This window comes from Sinocyclocheilus anshuiensis, unplaced genomic scaffold, assembly GCF_001515605.1.
Source record: "Sinocyclocheilus anshuiensis isolate Anshui unplaced genomic scaffold, SAMN03320099.WGS_v1.1 scaffold226, whole genome shotgun sequence".
Classification (NCBI taxonomy): Eukaryota; Metazoa; Chordata; class Actinopteri; order Cypriniformes; family Cyprinidae; genus Sinocyclocheilus; species Sinocyclocheilus anshuiensis.
In genome coordinates, this window is record NW_015544137.1 from 84,168 (window position 1) to 100,146 (window position 15,979).

The 15,979-nt window shown below is 38.4% G+C and overlaps 1 protein-coding gene across 14 annotated transcripts in view; it reads right to left on the minus strand.

The window, feature by feature from the left end:
• LOC107694976 (prominin-1-A-like) overlaps window positions 1–15,617 on the minus strand; it is a 61,345-nt gene extending 45,728 nt beyond the window's left edge. For 10 of the 14 annotated variants that reach the window (XM_016494720.1, XM_016494719.1, XM_016494717.1 and 7 more), the window contains exon 1: window positions 15,103–15,616. In XM_016494720.1, coding sequence (XP_016350206.1) covers window positions 15,103–15,328 — 226 coding nt within the window. In that variant the 5' untranslated portion in view covers window positions 15,329–15,616. Of the gene's footprint in view, window positions 1–15,102 lie in introns of all 14 variants that reach the window. The other 4 variants (XM_016494722.1, XM_016494725.1, XM_016494727.1 and 1 more) reach the window with 2 other exon arrangements.
• Between the last annotated feature and the right edge of the window lie 362 nt (window positions 15,618–15,979).

Consider the following 15,979-nt stretch of genomic DNA (forward strand, 5'->3'; position numbering starts at 1 on the left):
CCGTATATTAAAAGCTAACATAAGCAGTAGCATTTACAAATAACAGCGTATCTAAAAGTATGAGACAACAACAAACAAAAAGCATAGGCCTACCATTAAAAGCCGTGCTTGCACAGGTTCTGCACGATCCTCTTCAATAATATCCTATGCTTCTCAATCGGGCACAAACTGATAAGCGATATTAACGAAGCCGTTGTTTACAATACAACCGGAGCACATGCAGCTGAGGTGAGGGGCGGGACGATTGACATTTGCACTAGAGGCGGTTTAGCCAATCACAACACACTGGGCTAGCTAACCAATCAGAGCCCATCGCCTATTTCTGAGCGCGCCAGCGTCACGTGTTCATGAGTATTATGATAGGCTAATACCATATAGAAAACATCACAAGTAAAATTAATCATGTTTATAAAGATAAACATGGGTTTGTTATAGCCCAATTTCAATTTCAGAGATTATTACAAATAAATTATTAAATGCTAAAACTGAATAAACTTAAATGAACAAACTTAGCGTTGTATTTGCAACCATTTGAAAACAGGGGGTGCTGCAGCCCCTCCAGCACCCCTACTTCCTGCGTCCCTGGCTGCTTATTATCACTTCATAAGAGCGGCGAAATTGTCGAGCTACAGCTGGGTGTGGCCCAGCTGTTCTTTTGCGCTGCGCGGTTTATTCAGGTAAGCTAACGTAGTGCCGTTTCATCACTTGGCTTTTAGTGTTTGTTTCCCATGCGGTACAGTAAAGCCGAGGCGATTAAAAGATACCCGCATCTCTAGTGTAAACGAGTACAAAGACATTTTTATCGCTCATATTAGGGATGTTCATTTTAACCGTTTAACCGGTTAATCGACCGTAAGGATTTTGACCGATTAATACAATCAGTTAAATGGTTTAAAAGTCAATTATTTCTTTTTTCAGTAATTTATCAAAATATTAAAAAAGATTTGTTTTTAGGGGGGAAAAAAAACAAGTCGCGTATAAGTCACATTTTATTATTTAATTCAGAAATAGGCCTAATGCCGACACGAAATGTTTATAAACATTATAATAATTGAATAAACACTGTAAACATAGCTAGGCTATTTTAGTTCCCCTCACTCCACAACAAATCCTTTGTAGCGTCTGCTTAGGATCATTGAGGGTCATGGGGGCTTTATGTCTCAGAGACCCTTTCAGCCTTTTGACATTTGCATATAAATTACAGTCCTGGCCCCAGATTCTACAGTTATATGGGTGCTAAATTGCCAATGGTCTTTCCCCCATTATCAAGAAGATGGTAACCAGATCAACTCTCTGGTCTCCCCATCGACTTCAAACACATTCCAATGTCCTAAGAGACAGCCATCCACAGTACCTGGCACCAGATGTCTGATGGCCAGCGAACTACCCCCATGCTCGCAGTACACATAACACACACATAAAAACATTTTCTTATTTAGACTACAATTAATCAGTTACAATTGTATCTGGTATATGCATGTGTTGTTTGTATGTTTCCCTATTATATTAGCCTAGTTACAACTCTTTATTTGTATTAGTTAGACTCTCAATGCTTATATTCAGGTATATGAGTGCATCTCTGCTTTTAAGATCTTCTAGATGTTTCGTTCTTGGTATTAAAATGATCTGCTCTTTATTCCTCAAACAATGATGTACACTATGTGATGGTGAAATGCATCATACTATTTGTACCATATTTTGGGTAAAACTGCACCAATCCTCCAGACCAGCAATAAACATGCAAATGGGCCATAAACGGGCCGACTGGGGAAGTCGTGGCCTAATGGTTAGAGAGTCGGACTCATAACCCAAAGGTTGTGGGTTCGAGTCTCGTACCGGCAGGGATTGTAGGTGGGGGGAGTAGACTCTCAATGCTTATATTCAGGTATATGAGTGTATCTCTGCTTTAAGATCTTCTAGATGTTTCGTTCTTGGTATCAAAATGATCAGCTCTTTATTCCTCAAACAATGATCTACACTATGTGATCGTGAAATGCATCTTACTATTTGTAGCATATTTTGGGTAAAACTGCACCAATCTTCCAGACCAGCAATAAACATGCAAATGGGCCATAAACAGAGACAAAGAAAGTTTCTTCCGCTCAAAATTCATGCCTCTGATTGGCCATCCCACCCAAAAGGTGGGTGTTGATAGGAACTTTCAAAAGTCATTAGCTCCGACTAATCTTGGCTCAAAACCTTTCTTCTCTCTCTTCTCTCTCCTTGAGTTTGATTTTCCGGCAGTTTTTATCTTCAAGTAACTTTGTCGATCCGCTGTGGACTTTCCTATCTTCAGAAGAACCAAAAGTAAACTTCCAGCTCACTTCTAAAAGAACTCATCAAGAACCTCCTTTGTCTACCGCATCAGGACTCTTGTTCAGCAATCGAAGCCAATGCAAGTAACCGTTTACAACTATTTAGATGCGTGTTAAAGTTTGAGCCCCTTTTAAGGTGATTTTTAATTCTTTGATGATTCTCATTAGGTTGTGATTAATTGATGTGAAATACTGCCATTCTTTTGCTCTTCTCTCTCTCTCTTCCTTACATTTCTTCATTCTGTATATACAGTGGGTACGGAAAGTATTCAGACCCCCTTAAATTTTTCAGCTATAGCAATATAAATGACAAGCCAAAACAAATTAATCTAGGCTAAAACGAAACTGAAACCAACCTTGGGTCTCTCATTCCACACAAAATCAAATGTTTCCGTATTCGCTATGTATCTGAATGGCAAATTATTATTTATAATGGTACTTCACTCACGTTCCAATATCCACGTAAAACAAAATGTTTTTCATAACATCAGGGCGGTACTGTGATAACACTTAACGGCTTAACAGATTTTACTACATATTTTTTTACTACATTGTTTTTTTTTCATATGTTTGACTGACTGTATTTTATTATGATAATGAACAGGCTGCATTGTGAAGGTAGCAATGCTTAACTGTGTGCGCGCATACGGCGCAATCACTTGAAATTTTTCCTTCTAACAGTAGAAGAAACTACTCCTTTTAGTCCTAAAGATAATAGAAATTGTAAAAGGTTTGCCTTCATTTGTGTACAATTCACAATAAAAACAAATCTTTGTGCTTTTGTAAAATAAGCCTAAAGAAAAAGAAGCGCTGCAGGTGCGTGATGTGATATGACCATGAGAATCCTCATGTTCTGTTGTTTGCTGCTTTTTGCGCATGTAAAATTAATCCCCGGGAAACAAATGTTAGTATTTTTAACGGGTCACAGACACTTATCCTTTCTAATTTAATTCAATTCTAATTGAAAATAATCTTGTCGGTTAACGGTTAACAATCGGTTAACGAGCGTCGGTTGTCGGTTAGGAAAAATAACCAAAAAGAACATCCCTAGCTCATATCTTTTGGACTGAAATAGCGCCGACACTAATATGTGGGGGCGTGGTGGGATTTCGGCAATCGGCACACCTGGAAAAGCTCGGGTGCTCCCGATGGCCAATCAATTCTAGGTCTAATTTTCCTATCCTCCACAGCCAATCACGTCGGGCCCCCTCAATTCGCGGGCCCTGGGGCTTCAGCCCCACCTTAATTTGAGGGGGAAGTTAGGGTATTTTTTTTTACATATTTATACTACTACAATCATCCAACCTAAATGTTTCATCACCCAGTGTGTTTGTGTTTTACAATTTATAATGTTGTTGATTCATATTTACATTGTGGGGAAGATACTTAAAAAAAACCACTTGATTTCAAACTCTGAATTGAATTTATTTTAACTAAAAAAGACAAGTAAACAGTTAATAATAAAATAAGAATAGATAAATGACAAGCAATGGCACAAACAAATACAATAACAAGATACAACTAAAATGAACTGTGCTTTAAGTTTTTCAGGTAGGTATAACAGTAATATCCAGGTACAGAAATACCACAGAAACGGAATAATCTATTTAAATCAAGACTTTGTAAAAGAGCATAATAGGACCCCTTTAAGACCTCATGCACGGATCTAACTGCTACACGTAAATTTTGTTTCTCAACTATTTACATTTACTTAATAAACCTATATACGCCAATGTTTAGTATAAATCGGCTGTTTACGTGAATACTCATCAAGACGCGCATTTTGACATAATTTGGATGTTTACGTGCAATAAGGCGCAACACAACTTCATTCTGTAGTCGCGCACTCTCAGATCCGGCTCTATGTGCGTGCGCTTTGGGTGTGAGCTCACAGAAAGGGGTCTTACAGAGAGCTCGCAAGTACTGAATTGAGCACTTGAATGTTTAAAATGTAAGAATCAAAAGCACGTGCAAATGATACATTGATACAGTCATCTGTTCCGAGCGTCTTTCACGCTGAAATATTTGCGGGAATTTCCCGAGTTACAAGTGCGGAAACTGAGGGAATCAGTAGAATTATGCGCAATCCCACGACGAAATTCAAGCTCTGCTTTAATATGATTAAAACATTTATTTTATACATTTTATTTTTAAATGTTCATGGTTCTTTTTGTTATTTTGAAAAAAATATATATATTAAACTTGTTAAGTGGATAACACTAAAGTTCATCTTTTCAACCTATTTTTGTAATCTAATTCAGTACCATTATGATACTGTATACTGGGACACAAGTTTAAGAAATAATTGTGATATACCTACCTAGTAATGACTGACCCTATACATCTCCAATTATGACCCCTTTAAGAAAATCTTTTGGATGTGCAAAAGCATTTTTGAATGGTCAGAGTCTTTGCTCAATATCTCATTGCCTTGGCTAAAAGTGGTTGTATAATCAAGGGCCGTATAGCTCAGAATCACTGACAGTCTTTCACTGCTCTCTCTCTCTCTCAGTTTAGGCCTTTGTTTCCCTCTCTAGAGAGAAATCCAACCCACACAACATGCTGGAGAGAGAAAGTAACTCTTCTAAAAATAAGTATTTCATTCAGAGGCTACAGCAACCCCACTTTCCTCTCAACGCTGCAGAACAGAACACCTGAAGGGCTTGCCGTCTGACATCCCATAATGCCACGCTAACATGAGGCAGCGGAGGAAAGAGCTCACTAGGGTTTAAATGTAAATGTGACCATCACATTAGCAGCAGGAATGGTTTAGTTGTGACAGTGTAAATCTGCAGCTCTCCAGTGAGGCTTACCATCAACACATACACAAACACCACTAATAGACTACACAAATACAGCGGCCCAACAACATATTTCGACAATAAGACACACTTAATATATTAATTTAGTTGAACAGATGATAACACAATATCAAACCAAGCGGCATCTGTAAACAAATAGAGCTTTTCTCATAATAATTATGAATTCATAATTACTTTTATAATTATTATTTTTAACCAAATAGTCTCAAGGTGATTTTTAGAGACTGTATGAAGTCGGTTCTCTTCAAGTTATAATGCAAGGCCAAATTTAGACAAAAATAAAATGGTTTTCCCCCATTACAATACTCTATATATAGCTCAGCATGGTTGTTGTGTTATGTCACTGTAAGACAGCTATGGTTTATCTGTCGAGTAACCAACATTATGACCTGGTCATCATTATGTAATTAGTCTTGAAGATTCACACACTACAGATGTCTATAGCCAGACTGTCAATGTGTCTCAATGGCCACAAACAGCTTGAAATCCTTTTAAAAGTGGTCTTGTGAATCAGCTGCCAACCAGAACCTTAGGTAAAGCACACCAAAGGTGACTGAGTTTGTGTGGGTGTATGTGTATATCGAAAGCACCGGCGGGCAAGATTTAGAGCAGCTACAAGCCCTGCAGTGCTTAAGCACATCCACACAGGAGCGTATCTGCAGCAGTGCCCAGCTCTCAGATAAGGGACTACATGCTGCATGCCTTTTGGGGTGATATGCTTATAACAACTAAGCCAGGACCAGAGCGTTTAAGCCGTTAGCACGGCCAGACAGAATCTGCATACTTTAAAAAAAAAAAATTTAATTTATTTTTTGTGCTGATTTGGGCTGAAAACTGCAGGAGTCAACATGGTCAAATGCGTCAAACATCAGTTGGTATAACTGGAAGCATTTGTAAAATATATTGCCTAATCTGCTATTAAAAATGTAAATCATTTAGTTAGTTGTGGTTTTGAACTACACTTTATGGTCAGAACATGATAATCACTTCACGGTTTTGATTTTTACACTTTTCCAGTAATTTTTCCTTAAAATAAATGTCTTACTCTTAATAGAAAAATTGTGTTGCCTGACTTTGATGATGCTTATCTTCAGCAAAGCTTGCAGTGTAGGCTGCAATATTAATATAACAGTTTTTGTCTCTTAGAAATGTACATTTGACAGTAGCTTGAGTTGACAGTAGTAGTAGCTTGAGTTAGGATGCAGATGTAAAATTATGTTCATTATCTCAAACAGTAACATCTGTAAAAATCATAACCTTTATATGGTGAAATTGAATTATTCTGACTGAGTTTTTTTTTTAATTAACCATTGGTCTTCCATAGTAGCATACATTTAGATCATGATAACAGTTAAAACCACACAGAGCACCTCAATACCATGGTAAACATGTAACTACATGGTTTCTAGGTATTTGAATGAAAATCAGTAGTCTAAATACATTTAGTATAATTGCAAAAACGCTCTAGCTTAATCACAAAAATGCTAGAATTAAATACATTTAATAAATGTTTACATTAATAATATAAAAAAATTCAAATATCCAACATTTCTGCCACAATAACGTTGCAGTTAATGTTACTACAGTAAATCCATGGTAAATGGCGATTTGTAGATTTAAAAGCCTTCTGACTGTATCGTTGCGCACAGTGTTTCTGCTGTTAGCGTCGTTTCATCTGACTTTAAACTAGTTTAAATTAGCTACCGAGGATCTCACAGAGCTGTTTAGTGTCGTTTGACCAAAACCGATCAGCAAGTAAACGCATCTGCTCTAGCTGCGCAGCAGTTTGATATTTGAGCCGAGTGGCATGTGGCGTGCTTCAAATGAGTAGCGCGGTTTTGTTCCGCTTTTGGCGCATGAACATTATATCGAACATTTATCGAACTCTTGTTATCGTTTTATCGAGGGCGATTAGCCTATATCGCGATAATTATTGTTATCATTTTATCGCCAAGACCTACTCTGGAAAAACAAACAACAACAACAAAAATAATAAAATAAAATAATAATAAAAAAAAACAATCTGCCATCCAAGCTTCGTTTACATTTTAAAAAATAGTCCAGGTGATTGAAATTAGAAAATTAAAAATAGGCAATGTGCCGATAATAAAATTGATTGTTTTCATGTTATGGCTGTTAACTGATAATTGACCAAAATTAATTTTATACAATTTTGTCTAAACTTATTTCAAAAAGAACACTAAAAAGTAAAAGTTCTTAAAAAATGCTTCTAAAAAGTGAATTTAGGCATCAAAACAATGTACTGAATAATAAAAAAAATATTCATCATGTGATTTACAAAAAAAAATATATATATATAGATTTTTAAAATTAACTATAGATATAGAACTATAGATTTAATTAAATGTAAAAATAGGTGTAATGAGCCTGCACAAATAAATATTCAATATTGAACAACAATAAATAAATATAACCACTAATATTGTCACATGTATGTTCCCATTGAGTTCCTGTTTTCCTTATTTGGTCCTTCCTGTTCCCGTCCTCGTCATGTGAATTCGTCTCCAGTTGTGTTTGATTAATTAGTTTGTAGTGTTCCTATGTGTGTCCCATTAGTTTCGTTCCATATAAATCCTGTGTTTCCCAGTGTTTCTTTGTCTGCTGTAATGAATGAGTTCCTGAGTGTAAACCTTTGTTGATTGTGAAATTGAATTCCAAGAATAGTATTCTCCAGCATCTCCGCGTCCCTCCCTTGTGCACCGTGACAGAACAGCAGACCAAGAAAGATGAACTGGGCTGAGGATTTTCTTCTACAGATCCAGCAGGAGGGACGGCCTTTGGAGGAGTATGTGGAGGAGTTTTTGAGCGTGTTACATCTGGTGAGTTGGAGCGATGCCATGATTAATGCCTGCTCCCGGATGGGACTAAAAGATGATTGTTTGTTTAAATTCCTGACTCCTGACGATTGCCGCAGACCCGTAGCGGATTTTATTAATTATGTATTAGAGATGACTGGTTCCAAGTTCCTAGTAGATGTGGAGGATCCCCATCCGGAAGCATGTGGACGCTCCAACTCACCACAAGCCAGCTTCCTCCACATATCACTCCAATGAGTCCGCTCCCTCCTTTCCTCCCGCACTTCCCTGAATACTCCAAAGCTCCTCCTTAGTCCTCAGCCCAGGATCGAGAGTCGCTCAACTCTACTGCTCGCCGCCGACCGCGGCTCACTCAAGCCCACCGACCATCAATGTGGCAAGCCCTGCCGACGTTAATGTGGCAAGCCCGCCGGACGTTCAAGTGGCACTCGCTCCAGTCCCAGAGTTCGCTCCAGTGTCGGCTCCAGCTCCAGAGCCTGCTCCTCGAAAGTGCCCCTCCAGAGCGCCCTCAAGTGCCCGCCCCTTCAGAGCGCCCGCCAGAGCCCGCTCCTCCTGAGCGACCCCCAGGATACCTAGTTTTCCCCAAGAAATTTTTTTTTGGGGGGCCATATGCCCATGGTGGCCGAGCCGGCTAAGGCCACGGAGGATTCGCCATGGCCTCCCAAGTCCCCTGCTCCGCCATGGCTCCCTGATCCGCCGATGGTACTGTTACGGGAGGGGGGGCCGATCGGTCACGTGCGTGTTCCTGTTTTCCTTATTTGGTCCTTCCTGTTCCTGTCCTCGTCATGTGAATTCGTCTCCAGTTGTGTTTGATTAATTAGTTCATAGTGTTCCCATGTGTGCCCCATTAGTTTCGTTCCATTTAAACCCTGTGTTTCCCAGTGTTTCTTTGTCTGCTGTTACAAATGTCATACCTGAGTTCCTGAGTGTAAACCTTTGTTGATTGTGAAATTAAATTCCAAGAATAGTATTCTCCAGCGTCTCCTCGTCCCTCCCTCGTGCACCGTGACAAATATTGACTGATAACCACCAATATGCTGAAAAGTCCACAACATTTTAAGAAACAGCCAATACTCAGCACAAAATTATCACTCACATATTACTGGGCAACAGAAACACTGTAAATGAATCATGGGTCTTGTAATTTTCATCAAAAAAATTAAGGTGATAATTAAAAATAGTGTGTATTTCATTAAAGAAATTGTGGTTTAGTGTTGTATAGAAAATATTGAGGACTATTTTTCTTATAAAACAAAGAGATGTGTTTTTCTCTTTTTTTTTTTAAAAAGGAAACTTAAGCAGTTTTGAGGGTTGACTTGAGGAACTGATTAAACTAAAAAAATGAAGGAAAGAAGGCTACCTATTTATTTTAAGAGTATTAGCTCAATTGTGCAGTTTTATTTTAGAGGTGATTGTTAGTTCCCAGCATGCTTTGCATATGACTGGATATGGAGAGTAAATGTTGAAATTAAATGCTATTTTATGTGTTTTTGAGTGAAGGGAAACATCTATTAATGTTTAATGTTCAGTTATGTTTGACATTTGAAAGAGTTTCTGTTACGTTGAAGTTTCCATTGCACAGTGCAATCGTTACTATTGTGCAGAAGAGTAGAGCTTATGGATACTACTCTTCTAAGGCATTAAATGAGTCATATGATGCTGCTAAAAAGAACATTACTTTGTGTATCTGGTGTAATGAAATGTGTTTATGCGGTTTAAAGTAAAAAAAACATTATTTTCCACATACTGTACATTGTGTCATAGATGAATTAATTTAGGATATTTTACATGATTTATTCAGGTAGATTCCATTAAAAAAATAATATAAAAATATTATGTGTTACCATAATTTTTTAGGTAGATAGCTTGTTCCATTTTTTTTTTACAGTGTAGTGTTTTATTAAGAATATTACTAAAATAATATTAGGATGTCAGCTCATTTTGATAGTGCTGACAGCTGGGCACTGGAGCTCATGGGCCTCATGTTGGGTTGAAGATGCCTCAGGAAATCCAGTGACATGTGCCAGACCCAGGAGCACCACAGTCACGCTAGAGTCATGAGAGCATGTGAGCGTTACAGAATGACAAATCACATGCTCCCAACATCTCCAGCTTCCTCCTCAAACATCAGTAATACTCACTGCATTCAAATATGTGGGAAATATTTCACAGCTGCTTATAAAATAACAATCATAGTCTGGAATACCGCTACTGTACACTGCATTTTTAATGTAAGGATATGATTAATTACAAATTCTTATTTTGACTTCCTCTATTCTATTCTATTTTATTCTATTATAATTAAATTAAATATTACATGTATTTAGATTTATGTCCAAGTCGCAAGTTGTTCATCAGAATTGAATAAATTATGTTCATTGCTTTTTTAATGACCCCTCTAAAAATAACAGCAACAGCTTTTAAATATGACTCCTTTGAGGAGTTTCAGACACGAATATGTAAGGCAGGGCTTGTTCAGTTGAATCAAGGAGGAGAAAGAATGGAGGTCAAGCAGAGTGAAATAAATAGGGTAAGGAGAAAGGGAGCAACAGAGAGAGGAAAAAGTGCAAGCTACCTCTAGAGAGGTAGAGGAGCAAAGGGGCGGCCTACAGATATGCCACACAGGATGCCATCTGCAATCAACAGTGGTGCTTCATCCTTCAGCAGCCCTGCTGGCACGGATCTGAACCCATTCTATGTGGCAGACATGGACATCAGACTTAAAGGGGTGGTTGACTGTTTTTTTTAAAGGCTTGATTGTGTTTATGGGGTGCAGTCTAACATGTGTTAATGCTTCGTTTGTTAAAAAACGCATTATTTTTTTTCACATAATTTACCTTTATTCCACACCTCTCTGTCCCTTCTCCTCTGAACGCACTGATCATTTCCTGCTTTTATGAAGCCCCTCCCTCAGAAATACACCATGGGCTCTGATTGATTAGCTGGCCCAGTATGTTGTGATTGGCTAAACCACCTCTAGTGTGCGTCTAAACGTCCCGCCCCTCAACATAGTGGCAAGTGCTCCGGTTGTATTGTAAATAATGACGTCGTCTATATTGCTTATCAATTTGAGCCCGATTGAGACGCAGGTGTGTGAAGCAGGGCGACGCGAGGAACAGGATGAAAACCGCTGCTTTAGAACACTGATTTTGAAACTTGTGAATCCATTAGAATCGTTAGAAGACAGAATCGCGATTCATGTATGAATAGATTTTTACGTGCACCTGTAGTTCTCTCTTCCTCTTCTTTAAAGCAGCGCAGCATGGCCTCGTCCCCTTTGCTGCGTGTTCCCGGAGGCGGGGTTTATGTAAAATTCTGGGTTCTTGAGGTAACGGACCTGGGAAGTAACTCGTTGTAGTCCCTTACCAGTCGGTTTTGTAGGCATTAAACTGCCAGAATTTTAAAAGACGATATCTCCGTTTGCATTGAACTTTCAGCTTCGTAACTTTGCAGATATTGTTTATGATCAAACAGCAACATTACACACTAACTAACATTAAAAAAGTGAAATCGCAATCAACCACCCCTTTAAGGTGTTAAAATTTGCATGTATAAAATTGCACTTACACTATATTAAATGACACAAAACCAAAATCTCTGTAAAAGCAACTTTCACCTACTTCCTGGCAAAATCTACTGTATAATAGTCTTGGTTGTACTGTGCTTAAACAAGTATCTGTTCAGATCTACTGAAGCACTGCACTTCTCCCAGAAAGCATTGGATATATGCACACCTCATATAACACTACAGCAGGGGTCTCCAACCTTTTTGTGAGTGAGGGCTCCCTGAAGGGATAAAATAGTCTCAAGGGCTACTTGTTTGATATACTCCAATATATATATATAATTTTTTTTATATATCTTGCATTTTATGCAAAAATGCATTTTATTTTTCCCTAAATTCAGTACAGATTATCATAAAAAATGGTGTCTAGTGAAATGAATTAATAAAACTTTAACAATTTAATCAATCTTTTAAAATGTAATCAAATGAAAACCAATTTACAACAAAACAAAACATTGCATTTTTATTTTATTTGATCAGACATGATGCTGCACAACAGAAATGTATAAATTAATAATAATAAAAAATAACTTGGTTGTATGATATTCCTTAAAAATAATATTATTATTATTACTTTGAGAATTGCATTGTAGTATACAGTAGTAATATTCGGTCATAATTTCACGTTAAACCGGACTTTTATTTTGACGGCTTGTCGTGAAGGTCTTTCAGTTAGTTTTAGTTTCAGCGTGTATTTGACGGTATTTTTTCTCAAATGAAACTGCATAAAGCTGGTGAAGTGACTCTCAGAGCAGCTCTGAAGATGAAGTGCATGTGTTCATGTCCTCATATATTAAGACGCAGACGCTGAAAACACCGCGAGTCACGTGTGTTTGAGTTTGTGTATCAGATGAAACTAAACTAACGTTACTCCACGCATTCACACAGACACACAGAACATGCAAACTTATTAGCGACATGCACTGACTGGTTGCTGTAACATTTATTTCTGTTGTGTGATAGGATGTTAGATGAATCCATTTTGAGTAAAAATGTCCAGAGTTTATCATCATTATTGACATACATTTTTATCATAATCTCAATATGATTTCATTTAACGGCCGACGCTAATTTAGGCTATTTATAGAACGTGCTTGGCGGGCGACTCCGAGACTCCATGCGGGCTACCAGGTGGTCACCACGTTGGTGACCACTGCACTACAGCATTCAGACATATGTAGGCCAATGGGAGAAACTCAAACACGCACTAGGATATAGTTATGTTACCCTGGCAACTGCTTCCACTGCATATGCCGTCCTGAGATGGACTGAGTCAGTTCATTACCTGGATTGCTAGTTTTGGGTTCTGTCATATAACCTGTTATGGACTGTGAGGGTGTTCACATTACAATTGCATAACTGATTATTTAAACACTATTGCACTCCAAAAGTTTGGGGTCGGCAAGATTTTTAATGTTTTTAAAATAAGTCTCTTCACTCACCAAGGCTATGTTTATTTCATTAAAAATACTGAAACACTGTTATATTGTTAAGCATCATTACAATTTAAAATGACTGTTTTCTACTTAAATATATTTTAAAATGTAATTTATTCCTGTGATGGCAAAGCTGAATTTTCAGCAGCCCTTACTTCAGTGTCTCTCCTTCAGAAATCATTGCTGATTTGGTGCTCAAGAAATATTTCTTATTATTATCAATAAAAGTTGTACTGGTTAATATTTTTTGTAGAAAATTAGATTTTTTCAAGATTCTTTAAATAAAAAGTTAAAAATAAAAGTTCAAAATGGATTTAAATTAAAATAGATTGTAACATTATAAATGTCTTTACTATTACTTTTGATCAAATTAATGCATCCTTGCTGAATAAAAGTATTAATTTATTTTATTCAAATAAAAAATAAATAAAATCTTACTGACTCAAAACTTTGAATGGTAGTGCATGTTATAAAAATACTTCATAATGTCCCTACTTATTATGTAAATACAACTAAAAGTAATCCATTCATTGGTTATAAAACATTACTCTGGATTTTGAGCATCCTGACACAACAATATTGACTCAACCAATGGTGCGAGTTTGGTCAGGAATATCTGTTTGTGCAACCAGTGGCAGATGAGGGAATATTTGAGATCTGTACAGAAAAAAACTAATTATTTTACATTTGTTTGGTGATGCCAGTGCTGCAGAAATCATATGCTTCTCCAAAAAAAAAAAAAAATTGCTTTGATGGGCAAAATGAGATACAGCCTGAGGCTCAGAGAACATAAAGAGACCCGAAGGTGGCAGTCAGGACAGCCAGGTCAATGTCTGAGATCAAAGAGCTCCTAAGTACTTTCTAATATATTTCCTGGCAATATAACTGTGAAACTAGAGACCTTCAAACTGAGCAATTAATAGGCTATTACCGAACCATCGTCCCCCAGCATGCTTTGATCTTACGAGTAGTTTCGTAGGTCTAAAGACGGGGTTACCATCACACACCAGTGTCCTTACTTTCACTTGTCAAAGTCCATTCAGATTTAAAGATCAAAGGATTTGAGCATGTCTGACCAGCTTCTTAAATCAGTTCACGAATACGCCTTGAAAAATCCACGCTATGAAATGACTTCCAAGCCTGGCACAAACATATGTAGTTCCAGAGAACAAATCAAGCAGAATCAGAGTTATGGTGAGACTGTTGCAGCTGTATGGCTGTCTCTTTCTTGCAAATCAAACGCAGTGGGCTGAATTATCATACTGGAGGCCTGTCAGAGAGCTTTTATCATTCTAATTAATTTGCCAAAAGGCTACAGCCGTTGCTATTTTTATTTGAGAATGAAGGGAAAAAAAAGGAAAAGGGGAGAAAAGAAAACAAAATGCCGCCAGTGCCTTATGCGTTCATAAGACAGATGCACGGATGATTTAGACCTACTGCTAGAGGGGGATCATCACTAAATGAGAAACGAGCATGCTGCAGAAAAACGAAGGATTTATAACCACTGGAAACAGAAGAGCACATACAAAACAAAATGTATGGGATGACAAGCACAACAGCAACATCTATATGTGCTTGGTGGCTACTATTTTATAACAGAAAGCTGTTCCCAACCTTGATCCTGGAGGACCACCAATAGAACACATTTTTGTATGTCTACCTAATCAAACACCTGATGCAACTCATCAGCTCTTTAGTGAAGTTCTCCACGATCTGAAATGGGTGTGTACGGTTGGGATTCCCCCAGGAACCAGGTTATATCCACCTGTGGCAGGCTGGAAAATAAAAGAACAGCAACATATGGCATTCCAGATTAGTGTTTTAGCTCATTAGGACAGTGACTCACAGGGTTACAATCTTAATCTCAAGATTTACCAAATAATGATAAAACAAGGCAGAGGTGGAGAATACAACAACCAACCATATTTTACCCCTCACACCTTCTAACCCACCATGGAGACATCACACCTCTCACACCTGAAGCATCTACCTGCTCATGATATGGTAGATGCAGTTGAAGAAATGGCAAGCATTGGGGAACATAAAATAATCTGATTCAAATTAATAATCAAGCGTAGAGAAATATGACATTTGCTTAGAAGTTCAAGAACATAAGACTGAGCTCACCTTCAGGAAACGGGTTTGGCTGAACCACATAAAGGAAAGCGTGCATCATGTTAAATAAAATTCCAATGGCCCCAGGCTCGTAATAGGCGACGGTATCGTAAACTCCGGAGGGGTCGAAGCCGAAATCCAAAATTCTCTGCGCTGGAGCAGCACCGGACTGCCTGTCCTGGAGTTCCCCGGACGTCAAGCCCCAGCACAGAAAAATCAGTCCCGTTTTCCACAGCATGATTAGTTCTAGTGTTTAAGCAATTCCAGGTGACAGAAGTGGAGGAAATTCTGGGTTGTGCTATGAGGGACAATTTCGGCGATTTCAGATAAACCGCAGGTCTCAAGTCCTGCTGCCCGGCGAGCGACTCATGATGAGCATGGTCCCCCCGCGGCGAGCGGCTCCTGCAGGTTCATGGTGCGCCTCTCGGTCGGCCGGTCAGTCAGATGCCCCGCGATAAAAACACGGCTGATGAGCGTGAACCAGTGAAGTGTAGGTGACTACACAGGCTCTCTGCGCGCGCACCCCCTCCCCGCGTGTTAACGGTTTTCTCCGGAGCTCGGTGCTCCCGCCTGTCGGGTGCTCAAGACAGAGCAGATGAGACGCGATGATTTATAAGCTGTTTTCAGTCATACACTTTACTACTTTCAGACACTGATTTTGAAGATTGGTGAAAATGTGACTGATTTAATGATTCATTTTTAGTTCAAAAGTGTAATATTTGTCAAGATAAAAAGGAGGGTAGTCATTAAATAGGCCTAGGGGAGAGTGGGGTAAGATGAGCCAGTGGGTAAGTTGACCCACCCCCTGTATCTTGCCAACTGTACACTTTTTTTGTCATGTGACCATATATGTTGAAACCACCCATAATTTCTGCCAGACTGAAAAGAA